Raw genomic sequence first — 12,477 nt, 5'->3', positions numbered from 1 at the left:
AAAACACATTTAGATTTGATTACATGTTTAGCTCGCTTAGTTTTTACTTGTAATGAGTTGGTTTTTTAGTTTTATAAAATATTAGTTTTTCTTTTACCATATTTTTTTGTAAATATATATGTTTAATCAAAATCTATATACGCGCTTGCTTCATTTTCTTTTTTCGATTACTTTACTTTAGCTTCACCTACCGCGACATTTCTTCGACAGTCTTCACATTAATTTTGCTGTTATTGTAGTACATACACATACATACATTCCATATATATATATATATACATATATATATATATATATTTATATATATCATAATTGTTTTTGTTTGTTTCGTTTTAAGCTGAAGGGCATTCAGATTCAATAAGGCGTTGAACATCCGCTGATAAAAAACTGCAGCAAAAATCGTGAATCATACGAAATGTATATTATATTAAATATATTCACATATATATATAGATATAGCTATGTATATATAATTGATAAGGATTGAATGTGCAGCCTGTTTTGAAACGGACAAATCTGTGAGTTGTTTTGTTCTTTGAGAGATAGCTAAAGGATATTTTCGAAGATTTCGCTTTTTCATAGAGATTACATCCGGGGGCTCTTTGGATAGTTATTTTTCTTTTTTTTTTGCTGTTTTTTTTTTGTATTACATTTGTACCCCGAGTTAAATTACGTGTGCAGCAGCCGATCTCTGGCTGAAGGTGAATTATTTGAGTTTTGATTTGCTGCGCTCGCCAATAGCTGTTGATGATAGGGCGCTGTGTTTGTTGTTGCTGCTGCTGCTTGTGGTGGTGGTGGTGGCGGTTGAGCGGGTGGTGAACGCAACGGAATCGATGGCTGTACAAAGCGCACACGTTCGGCATCCGTGGCGGCATTGTTTACAGCCGTTGCACCGGCTGCTGCATTGAACGCCGATGTGAACGCGTTGGCGGCTCAAAGAGTGTGGTAATTGCGCCCATTGTGTGCCTTGTAGAATTTGTAGGCGACCAATCCAATGGCAAGCAGACCAAGGGTTAGCACTATGCCACCAATGAATGACGAGCCATCAAAGTGTCCGCATGGCACAGGTGTTGGCTTGGCCGTGGTGGTTGTCGATGGCACCGGTGTTGTGGTGCTCGATGTAGTGGGGCTCACCGTAGTGGATGTTGTATTCGGAGCCGCTGTTGTGGTGCTGGTGCTGCTTGTAGTAATTGGAGCAGGCGTTGTTGTTGTTGGTTTGGTGGTGGTTGTTGAAGTAGTTGGCGGAGTTGTTGGAGTTGTGGTTGGTGCCACTGTAGTAGTTGACGTTGTTTTAGTTGTAGTCGGAATTTCAGTTGTTGTAGTATTGTCATCTGGCACCGGCACTGTTATAGTGGTGGCCGCCTCGGTAGTGACAGTTGTTCCCTTTGCTAGAAACAAGAAAAGAGTGTATACACATACACACACATATATATATGAAACAGTTTTCAAGTAATCCAACTTGGCTCAATAGAAAGTTCTTTATGTCGAAATCTTCTTCAATTACGCTCCACACCTAAATACATACAAACAGATACACTCACACATTTATGCTTGCACACAAATGTAGATATACATGCAGACTTGTGTGGCATTTAAAATTCCAATACAGTCTTACATATACGCATGCATTTATAAATTTGTTGTTCAGTGCAGGCAGAAACACACACACCACACATACTTAGCAGAAATAAATTCGTTGTGGCATTCGCTTACCTTCTCCGCCTGCCGCTTGACAACGATATGAACCAAACAGTCCGACAAACAGGCATAATAGCAAATATTTGGCTTGCAGCTGCATTATTGCGTTTTTATTAGCAAATACCTTTTTTACTTCTTTCGCACTTTTTCAATAGAACTGTGGGGTTTCTTTTGACGTGTTAGTCAATCTTCCGCTGTCAAAAAAAAAATCGGTGAAAAACAAAAATAAGCAATCTCAATTATAGCAACACACGGTATAACTCTACTTAAATCAGTGCAAGTTTAATTGCATCTGTATAATTATAAATAATATTCGGGATTTAACTTACCAACAAAATCGGCAAGGCGCAATCAGCGAATGATTAATAAAAATCCAATCGAACGAATCACGAACAGATTTTTTTAGTCAGAGCCCAGAGTTGTAGTTAAAACGATTTCGATAGCTATCGATTAACGATTGTTTGCCTACTATTTTAACTTAGTCAACGGTCACACTAGTCAGTCACACACACTGACTCAGACACTGGCTTTTTCAATTGCTTTATGGGAGCGGATTTAGATAAAAAGAAACGCGTTAATATCGTGCAATAACCAAAAATGACATCTTACGTACGTGCTATGTACGATTTTTCTGGTGAGGCCGGATCATCAGAACTATCCATATCCACCGGCGACATTCTAACTGTAACCAGGAGCGATGTGGGCGAAGGTTGGTGGGAGGGCAAAAACAGTCGAGGCCAAATCGGGCTCTTTCCAGCGGCCTACGTGGAAGTGATGTCCGCTGCTGAGGCGCGCCAATTTACAAGCGGCGGGGATACAAGTGCACCAGCTACAGCTGCTGCTAGTGTGCAACCTTTCGATCCGTTCGATATGCCGCCACCAGCGCCAAGATATGATCAAACAGCCGATGACGACAACGACAGCATTTGGACTGATAGCGAGGACAATGAAACATATTCGGAAATTGCGCCACCAGGCGGTAAGATGGGAGGAGCCACACGGAACAGCGGGCTGACTCATTCTGCCAGCGACTACGACAACAGGCATCTACCTGTTGCACCTAACGAAGATGGCATATCGCTTAGCTCCACAGCAGCGGGTGCGAGTGCTGGCACGATTAAAAAGGGGATGTTTGCCAAAAGCTCCGATTCCTATATACTCGGCCTGTCTAGCAACAAGGAGAAAATACCCGAATGCGAAATGGCGTACATAACACAATTAGAGGATTCCATCTATCAATGGACACAAAATCATTCGCCTTATTCCGTTATTGTGGCCAGTCCCAAAAAGGAATCTAAATTCAAGGGCATGAAGACTTTCATTGCCTACCAGCTGACACCTAGCTTTAATAATATCTCCGTGAGTATAACAGTTTTTTTTATTTTTTTATACTAGAGCAACGAATCACGCTTAAATACAACAAAGTGTGTGTGCGTGTGTGTGTGTGTGTTTGCAGTTGCTGATAACACAAAGCAACAAGTTGCAGCTCTTTCGTTTATTTGTTCTTTCCAATAAGAATATAACGAAGATTTTCTATCTAAAAGTTCTAGTTTATTAATGTATACTATTTGCTTATATATTTGTATATTAATATATTGCAATAAACATAACACAAGTTGAGTTGACGTAGAAGAGCCATAGGACTAGAAATTTGTTATTGTGCAACAAGTTGCTTTTCTTGCTCAAATCCAATTAGAAACTTTACGAAACGTTAACTAAACAACCCGTTTTCATGACACTAGTTGGAAAACTTTTTGGTTTAAAGATTATCTTTATAAATTAGGTGTGTGCTTGCCATAACTCTGGCCATGCTTTGTAGCATAGTGTTATTTATATAGCTTCAAGTTGCAGTTGAAGTTGCGAGTTCAATTGGGGCCAAGCATAGGGGACAGCTAACCAACCGATTGCCCACTCTCTGCCTGCGCGCGTTTGTTTATTTGTTATTGCTCTTTAGCTGCTACTCACACAGTCACTCTCACACTCACACTCACACTCACACTCACACTCACAATCTATGACTCAGTGCTCGAGAGCTGTGTCACAATTGAAAATTGAATTCTTGTATCTAATCTTACATGTAATACAATTCAGGTATCACGTCGCTACAAGCACTTCGATTGGCTGCACGAGCGGCTGGCGGATAAATTCTGTTTGATACCTGTGCCACCGTTGCCTGATAAACAGATCTCGGGCAGGTATGAGGAGCAATTTGTGGAGCATCGACGCGTGCAGCTGCAGGAATTTGTGGATTGGGTCTGCCGGCATCCGGTCATATCGAAATGTGAAGTTTGGTACCATTTCTTGACCTGCACAGACGAAAAGATCTGGAAGTCGGGCAAACGGAAAGCCGAACGTGATCCATATATGGGCGTTAACTATTGCTTGGCTATCTCGCCGCCAGATAAAAATCTACTGCACTCGAAAGTCGATGCCCAATTGGAGAGCGGGACACAGTTCATACACAGCATGGACATGGCCGTACGCAATCTGAATAACATTTCCAATGATATGGCCAAACGTTCGCTAAGCCAAAGCAAAAAAGAATTCCAACGCATCGGCGACGGTTTCTCAGATCTCGCCAAATCCCTGAGCATCGACGAGAGGCGCGCGCCCACCAGGAACGGTGTGGCTCTGTCCGAGAGTGTTGGTCGCATTGGTGGTATTTACATTGGTATTGGTCAAATGTTTGGCGATCAGCCCAAACAGGATTGGATACCGCTCTCCGATCGGTTGCATATATACAGGTGAGTCAGAGATATGCTCATACCTGTGTAACTTCATTAATCACTTTGCTTTTTAGAGGTGTCTTGAACTGCTTTCCGGATATATTCTCGACGCATAAAGGCGCCATACAGAAGCGCAAGGATTGTGAACGTTCCACGGCAGAGGGCAAGATGAGCAACGCCCAGCTGCAGGATGTGAATCGCCGCACAGATGTCGTGTCGTACACGGTGCTAGCGGAGCTAACCCACTTCAAAGCCGAACGAGATACGCATCTGAAGCAAACGATTCGAGCATTCATTGGCGAGCAAATTAAATTCTATCAGGCCGTTGTGGCGCGACTACAGGAGGCGCAACGCCAAATTGAATAGGCAATCAAATTTTTGGATCTGGATATACTATATAAATATATATATCACCAAATCACGTTCATTCGGCTGGGAGCACAAGCAAACACGTACACTAAATAAGCTGAAAACAACATTCGCACGCGCGCATTTCAAATGCTTTACACAAATCACACAACAATAATGAAAACAGAAAACTAAAAATTCTTTTTAATTAAACTATAAAACCTAATCAATAATCTTGTTTGTAAGTGAAACAGTTGCGTATTTATACAAAAGAAAAGAAAATTTAACATTTATATACATATATATCTATACACCGCAATTAAAAATATAAACGTATATATATTTATAAACATATAAACCTATGTCATCTTTGAGTTATGTTGACAAGCCCGCCTAGACTGGAACTCAATATATTATATGTTGCAATGATTAATTGATTTCTGTATTAAAAGTAGTTCCCGATTAATGACTCTTTTAACTATATATAGACTAATATACTACACATAATTAATCATTAATCTGGTTCTACTTATAATTTCGATACACTACGATTGAGGAGATAAAAGCAACATCAACGGTGATGATGAACAAGAGTACAAAAAATGATATTTCAGATGCTCCGAGGTTGGCACATACAGATAATATCTAGACGGGGAACGAAATAGATTATTGCTGAAATTTGCAATACTTGTTCAGACCTAACAAATTTAGAATGGAGTTCAAAATGTATGCATAAAAATATTTACGACTTAAAATGTAAATTAAAAATATTAAATTCCATAATTTAATATATTCCATATGTTAGATGCAGCCCGTAAACACCATTAAAAACAAACTCAAATTTTTATTTTTTTTTGCTATTCTGTTGCCTTTATCAGCGAAATTCTCTAAAAGGTTTTTTCCACTTTATTTTTCATGTTTGCTTTTGCCATTTCTCGTTTAGTTTTTTATAAATTTTTGTGATTTTCATTTTTGTTTGTTGTTAAAAAAAAACATAAACGTAAACATATATTTATGTAAGAAGATTGCACAATTTTGGTTTTTGTTTTTTTTTTTAAGGGATTCATTTTGATATATAAATAATAAGCATAATAATAATAATAATAATAATAATAGAGGGATAAAAGAATTATTTTTTGTTTTTAGCTTTGCTTATGCGGAATGAATATAAAAATTGTTGTTTTTGCCTTTTAGCGCTGCGTTGTGAAGTGCTCAAAGAGCAGGGAAAGGTTAGGGCTGGGAGTGAGAGGCGTGTTTGGGGGCTTTAGGATCTTAGGGACTTACTAAGTGTAATACATCTAGATAAAAACGCTATATACACACACACTTGAGTTAATAATAATAATAATCATAATGATAATAATAATAATAATAATAATAATATAACGCAGCTTGGGTTAACAATAATACAATAATTAGGTTTACTTTTCTTTTTCTTTTGTTTTTGTTTTCATTTGCCTCTGCTTCTTACTTGTCTCATCTACAATATTTTGTTTTGTTTTTTTTACTTTTTTATGTTTTTCTCCTTTTTTTAACAAACTACCAATAACAAATTTTTACTAATTGTTTTTTTTTAATATTTTTGTTTTTCTTGATTTTTTTGTTTTGTTTTAATTATTGTTGCTTGCCTTGTTTACCTTGTTGTTGCTGTGTTTTATTTTAAATATTTTTACTTTTTTGTATATTAATTTAAGGATTTTTTTCCTTAGCAATTCCTTGCGTTAAAATGGCCTATACGTTCCGCCTCTATTTTCCAAGTACAGTTATTATTATTTTATGCAGTTATTTCTATATGATTTATGTTAATATGCAAGTGTTTTACTTTGGGTTAAATATTGCCCTCGATTCGCTCCAGTTGGCTTCTGCCTAACCATAATCGCCCGCGTACCGCCCGTGTTTGTTGCTGCTGCTGTTGCCATGTACTGCCGCGGCTGCTGCTGCTGCCGCCGCCGCTTGTGCTGCCTTTTCGGCTAGCAAGGCAGCCTTTTGTTGCATGTATGGATTGAAATGTTGCATGTACATGGAGGCAGCTGCCGCTGCAGCATAGTTATTTGCATAGCTGTTACTGCTGCGCTGACTGTTGCTGCCGCTGCCGCTGATGCTGCTGGTGTTGTTGTTATTGCTGTTGCTACTGTTGCTGTTGTGATTGTTCCAATGTTGCTGCTGCTGCTGTTGTTGTTGCTGCTGGTGTTGCTTGTGCTGCTGATGTTGCTGCTGCTGTGATTGGTGTTGAGAGTGCTGTTGTTGTTGCTGATGCTGCTGCTGTTGCCAGTAGCTTTGCTCTGCCATGTAGCCCGCATCAACAGCAACAGCAGCAGCAGCATCATTCTTCTGATACAGATACGAATTTAGCAGCTGATGATTGCTTTGGAACATGTTCTCCATAGCAGCAGCTGCTGCTGCCGTTGGATAATTAAATTTGTTGCTATTATTGTGATTATTTTGATTGTTGGCTGCTGTTGCTGTCAATCCCTGTTGCTTCGCTGCTGCTGTCGCTGTCACGGCTGCAGCATTGTAATTGCAACCATTGCTGTTGTAATCCAGCTGTTGCTCCTCGTAGCTGTTGCTGTTATTATTGTTGTTATTGCTGGCCATATTTGCCACCGGTGCTGGCTCCTTGTGAGCCCGGCTTGACTGTCATTCGCCAGTTGCCGTCACCGTTGTCCATTGCCAAGGGCTGTTGTAGCCCTGCTTTGGATTGCTGTTCAAAATGAAAGCAAATCGTATTAATTATATATAGATATATGGAAAATATATTTTATAAAAAGATAGCTTCACTATCTGGCTGAATTAGTTCTACGAAAATTCGAAATTTTCGAACTTGCTTGGTTTTCTATTATCGATTGTCAATTAAAATAAGAAAATATCAAAATTGAATTGTTTGACATTGACCTGGTTCATAATTGCATTGTTCATGAACTGCTGAGTTAATTGAATTAGTGAATAATGGATTCAGTTCGATTGCAAAATGAGCGAATAATTTGATCAACTGGAGCTGGGATTGCAATCGGAAATATTTACCTGCCAAACAGTGGATGCCACAGCGCCGAGTTAGCATCTAGTCCGGCGGCACCACCAGCTGCGGCCGCAGCCTCTGCCAAATGTTGCTGCTGTTGCACGTCGTGGGCCAACATGTTGCCGCGTTTGCGCTGCTGCTGCTGTTGCTGCAGCAGCTGCTGTTGTTGCAACTGTTGTTGCTGCTGTTGTTGTTGCGACTGCGACTGGGATTGCTTGACATGGTCGAGTGGATTGTACGTGACACTAGCCTTGCTGCTGCGCAACGTGCGCCCGGTATTCGCCTCCTTGGCCAACTCGAGCGTCGATTGCTTGTGCATTGAATTGCGACGCAGTGCATCGAAGGGCACTTGCAACAGTGGCACCATATTGCTCTCCGGCTCCAGCAGATTGGAAAGAGATTTGCAGGTCAGCCTCGGCTTATGCTCCGATGGCTGCTGGTGTGCAGGCGTTGTTGCATTGGGTGTGGCGGGCGTGGCAGTTGGAGCAGCAGGGGGCATTGCCTTTGGCAGTTGCTTGCTGAAGTCGGGTATGTGCAGCGGCGTGGTATCCGCAGGATCACGCCTAGCACGCTTATGCTCCAGGTGTAGTTCCTGCGGTTCCTTGGGCAATTGTTGCTGTGTTTGTTGTTGTTGTTGCTGCTGCTGCTGCTGCTGCTGGAGCAGCTTCTGCATAAAAGCCAACTCCATGGGATTAGAGAAGCCATTAAAAGCAGCCGTCGCTGACTGTTGCTTGGCGGGCGTCTGATCCTCGCTGGCGTTGGACTTCTGCTTGAGGCAATGCTTGTATAGCTCATCCAGATGCTGCAGTCCAAATTGGCTGTTGTACAAAGGGAGCAGATTACTCATGAATTTGCGTTGCAATCCCAGTGGATCCTTGAGGGTTTTAAAGAATTCCTGCGACAGTTGGCCAAAGTACGGCAGCCAGAGCATTTGCTGTAGTAGCGCAAGCGTTGTGGCATTCAGCTCCTGCGACATGCTCGAATCTGCCGCTGGCGATGGTTGAGGCGCTGCCGTGGAGCTCGTCTTGGCCAGCAGCTGCGTGGGCGGCGGTGGAGGAGGTGGCGTTGCTTTCGGCGCAACTGCCGCAGCATGTTTCAACAAGCTAGGACTAGGACTGGGACTAGCTGCCGCTTTGCTGCTGGGCTGCAGTGGTAGCGGCAACGGCAACTGAGGGCGGGGCGAGGCAGGGATGACGGAGACGGAGGCGGGCGAATGGGCAGGCACAGCCAGCGCATCGCCTGGCTTCAACGACTTAGATGATTGCTCTGAATCGTTTTTGAGTATGGCCTCCAGCTGTTCCATGGTGACAACCAATATATTGGGATTCTGTATTATCTCTGGATATGCAAACGCCTCGGGTAGCCGCAACTCTGGCCTGGTGGTCAACAGCAGCGGTATCTCTCGAGCAGGCGATGCCAATACCGCTCCCAAACGATCCTTTGGCACTAGTATGGGATCGGGTACTTTCCACTGAGGATTACTCAAGAGCATCTTCAGTTGGGTCAATGCATCCGGATCCTTGTCCATTTTGATGGGCTTGGATCGTTTCTTCAGTGGCTCCGATGCGTCTGTATCCTCATCATCGATGACCACTGTGTGAAGCTTGTCCACACTTCGCGTTGTCGTTGCCTTGCCTAAATCCATGGGCTCCGCCTGCTGCTGCTGCTGTTGGGCGTTGCCATTTAATTTGAGAAACTGTTCGAATATCAGATGCTTGATCGTCTCCGAGGTGGTCTCCACCTCGGCTGGTATGCTAGTCGCTGGCATCGGCAGCAGCTCGGGATCGGGCGATTTCGATTTCAGTATATCCGAACTGGAGGTCACCGCGCATTGGCTACGCGACTCCGAGGGCGGGCACACCTCTTCACGTTTCTTGTAGCTCAAATCTTTGGGCGTCTCATCTGGAACAATAATTGTTTCGAGCTGTTGCTGCTCCTTGTCGGGCAGGACAGTTGCCACAGCATCCGCCTCCGTCTCAGCTTCTGGTTGCTTGTCAAAGCTATCAATTCCCAGGAAGAGCTCACCATTGAGTCCTTCGATCTCGCCGGCCTCATTGAAGGACAGGCACTTGGGTGCATCGCTGCTATCCATACCCAAAATGCTGGGCAGCTCTTTGCCAGCCACATCTGGCACACAGAAGGAACTCAGGCCGGCAGTGCCATTTGTCGTTCCTTGCTGTTGTTGCAGCTGCAGCTGTTGCTGCTCCATGAGATTATCTTCGCAACCACGCTGCACCAGTGAATCAAGCAGCTCGGCTCCATTGCTACCATTATCGCTGCTGCAGTTCTGCAGCAGATCATCAGCATCATCTAGCAGATCCTTGAGCTGTTTGCTATTCGCTTCGAGGCTCGCCTGGTCTGCTGGAGCTGTCTCTAGTTCCGGCGCCGCTTCCTCTTCAGCGAGTGGCATCTCAGCAGCTGCTACAGCTGCTGCTGCGATTGCTGCACCTGCAGCTCCTTTGGGCAGAAACAGACCCGTCTTGGGACACAGTTGCAGCTCCAGTGGTGTGGGCGTTGGCGTACGGGATCGGGTTGGTGACCGGGAGCGGGAGCGGGAACGTGAACGAGAGCGTGAGCGTGAGCTCTGATATGTGGGCGTATTGGCGTTGCTGGTGCTGGTTTTAGTGGCCCTTGTTGAGGCATTTGTTTCGCTATCGAGCAACGCATCGAAACAGACGTCCGTGGGCAAGTGCTGCTCGGAGTGTTGTTCCTCTGGCTGTTGTTCCTCCTGCTGAGGCGGCACAACAACAACAACATTCTCAATGACAGCCTGATCTTCCTGGTCGAGTTCCTGATCTTGCTGAAGCTGCTGCCGCTTCTGTTCTTCCTGATCCACTACAGTCCACTCCGGCTGCTGTTCGACTGCCTCTTCCTCTTCTTCTTCCTCCTGTTCAATGGATTGTTGCTGCTGCAATTGCTCACACTTGACCTTCAGCAAGGGCGCCGCCGCTGTGCTATGGAAGAACTTGACAATACGACTGGATGAGGCATCAGTACGTGGCATAGAACGCCAGCCATTCGTTGTCTTGGTCAGGCGTATGCGATTGCGTTTATCGTAATCCTCACAGCGCACCTCCACAATGCGCGTATCGTCCTGCTTGACCCACAGAAATATGGGATTCACGCTGGGCGTTGTCGGAGTTGCAGTTAAAGCTGGAGCTGGAGCTGGAGTTGATGCTGCCTGTTGGGCTGCTGGCGGCAGTTGCTTACTTTGGCTGAGCTGAGGCGTTGCTGCTGCAGCAGCAATTGCAGCCGGCGCAGCGGCAACTGTTACTGTTGCTGCTGCAATTGCTGTTGGTGCAACTGCAGCTGTTGCTGTTGCAGTTGCAATTGCTGATTTTGCATTTGATGCTGTTTTGGTTTCAAGTTTCACAGCCGCCAGCTGTGCCCTCGGCTGATCAGGCTCTAGCTGAATCTGTGGTTCTGGCTCCAGTTCTGGCTCTAGCTGTGACTCCAGTTCTGGCTCCGGCTCCGCTACCTCTTCTATTGGCTTGGCAGCCGGCAGTTCCACATTCGCTACCGCGTTGCACTTTGGTTCCGTTTTAATGTCACGCAACAGATTCTTGTTGATGCGCGGCGTATTGGCCACTTTTAGGTGACCAAATTTTTGTTTGGCGCGGGTGCCTCGCGCACCTCCTCGACCGCGACGACGACGCGCGGGCTGCTCTTCGAATACCAGAAAAATGTCCCGTGCGATTTTTCGACGTTCCGATTTTCTGTGGCATACAGGAGGTGCTGCATCGAATTCCTGTTTAACAATGGCTGCACCGGCGGCAACGACGCTGATGTCCGCTGTTGTGCTGCTATCATCATGGTTACCGTTAGCCTTATCGCCGTTGTTGTTATTGTTGCCAGTATTACCGTTAGCTACACATTCACTTGGCCTGCAAGTGTTCCTTGGCATTTTATGACCGGCCGCTGGTGCGCCACAATTGCCACAATAATTAATCTTCTACAACGATTGTCATTTTCTATTTTGCGTATATATATTGTTTAATTCTTTTTGCTTGCTTTTTCCTTTTACACCGTATGCTCTTTTTCTTGCACTTCTTTCTTATTGGGATTTTTTTTGTTACTCTTGGCTGGGTGTTCGTTCGCTCGGTGTGTATTTACAATAGTCGTATGTTACTCTCTGGCATGTCTTGCATTTTGTGCCTTGTTCCAGCTGCGTTCCTAATTTAGTTAACTATCTTCACTTTATATGCTTTGCCTGTGCAGCTATGCGCTGTGTGTTTTACGTTGACAAAATCAATGAATTTTGTATATGTACTACCTTTGCCTTTGCGCGCAGTGTGACCGAACTTCATATGGTATCGATATCGATACTTTGAACACCACATAAAGGCGCCCAAAATTTGATTTGAATGCACACGTCATTAACATAAGCATAAACATATCTACGTAAATTTATAAGGCGTTTGTTAATGTTTCTTCTTAAGATTTAACATTTAAGCATTTATTGATATTTTTAACGAAAATTAGCTATTAATCTTAAAAATAATAGTAATGGTATTTGACTATAAGCTTCTTATTTGTAGTGCTCTTGTCAATCTGGAATCCTATGTTAAACAAATATTGTCTCTTATTTGAGAATCTGACCTTTATCTTCCTAATTCCATGAACTTAATTCCGAAAATAATCTCTTCAAATATTAATATTGTTCTCGAATGAAAAACTTGAAAATCACTT

General features: G+C 43.6%; 3 protein-coding genes across 3 annotated transcripts; 1 reads left to right on the top strand and 2 right to left on the bottom strand.

Annotated features, from left to right (window-relative positions):
• Positions 1 to 619: 619 nt before the first annotated feature.
• On the bottom strand, positions 620 to 2,112 carry LOC111595288 (cell wall protein DAN4). The gene is given in 3 exon segments (XM_023308941.2): positions 620 to 1,388; positions 1,714 to 1,892; positions 2,028 to 2,112. Coding segments are annotated over 2 exon segments (804 nt in total). The 5' UTR covers positions 1,799 to 1,892; positions 2,028 to 2,112; the 3' UTR covers positions 620 to 669.
• Positions 2,113 to 2,182: 70 nt separating this feature from the next.
• On the top strand, positions 2,183 to 5,085 carry LOC111595287 (sorting nexin lst-4). Its single transcript, XM_023308940.2, has 3 exons — positions 2,183 to 3,057; positions 3,790 to 4,442; positions 4,499 to 5,085. Exons 1-3 carry the CDS (start codon positions 2,296 to 2,298, stop codon positions 4,788 to 4,790), a joined length of 1,707 nt encoding a protein of 568 aa, XP_023164708.1. The 5' UTR covers positions 2,183 to 2,295; the 3' UTR covers positions 4,791 to 5,085.
• Positions 5,086 to 7,308: 2,223 nt separating this feature from the next.
• On the bottom strand, positions 7,309 to 12,084 carry LOC111595270. Its single transcript, XM_023308917.2, has 2 exons — positions 7,794 to 12,084; positions 7,309 to 7,473 (listed from the first exon to the last, which is right to left on the bottom strand). The coding sequence occupies exons 1-2, from the start codon at positions 11,690 to 11,692 to the stop codon at positions 7,410 to 7,412; spliced, it is 3,963 nt and encodes a 1,320-aa protein (XP_023164685.2). The 5' UTR covers positions 11,693 to 12,084; the 3' UTR covers positions 7,309 to 7,409.
• Positions 12,085 to 12,477: the final 393 nt, after the last annotated feature.

This window comes from Drosophila hydei, unplaced genomic scaffold, assembly GCF_003285905.1.
Source record: "Drosophila hydei strain 15085-1641.00,03,60 unplaced genomic scaffold, DhydRS2 tig00000243-arrow-arrow-pilon, whole genome shotgun sequence".
In the NCBI taxonomy this organism is placed as follows: domain Eukaryota; kingdom Metazoa; phylum Arthropoda; class Insecta; order Diptera; family Drosophilidae; genus Drosophila; species Drosophila hydei.
Note: the sequence above shows the minus strand (reverse complement) of the source record. Positions and strands in the feature narration are given on the sequence as shown.

Coding starts and splice junctions, on each gene's coding strand:
- LOC111595270 (XM_023308917.2), bottom strand. CDS start 11,692: ATGCCAAGGAACACTTGCAGGCCAAGTGAATGTGTAGCTAACGGTAAT. Junction 7,474..7,793: donor TGGCATCCACTGTTTGGCAG/GTAAATATTTCC, acceptor CATTTTGAACAG/CAATCCAAAGCAGGGCTACA.
- LOC111595287 (XM_023308940.2), top strand. CDS start 2,296: ATGACATCTTACGTACGTGCTATGTACGATTTTTCTGGTGAGGCCGGA. Junction 3,058..3,789: donor CTAGCTTTAATAATATCTCC/GTGAGTATAACA, acceptor AATACAATTCAG/GTATCACGTCGCTACAAGCA. Junction 4,443..4,498: donor GATCGGTTGCATATATACAG/GTGAGTCAGAGA, acceptor TTTGCTTTTTAG/AGGTGTCTTGAACTGCTTTC.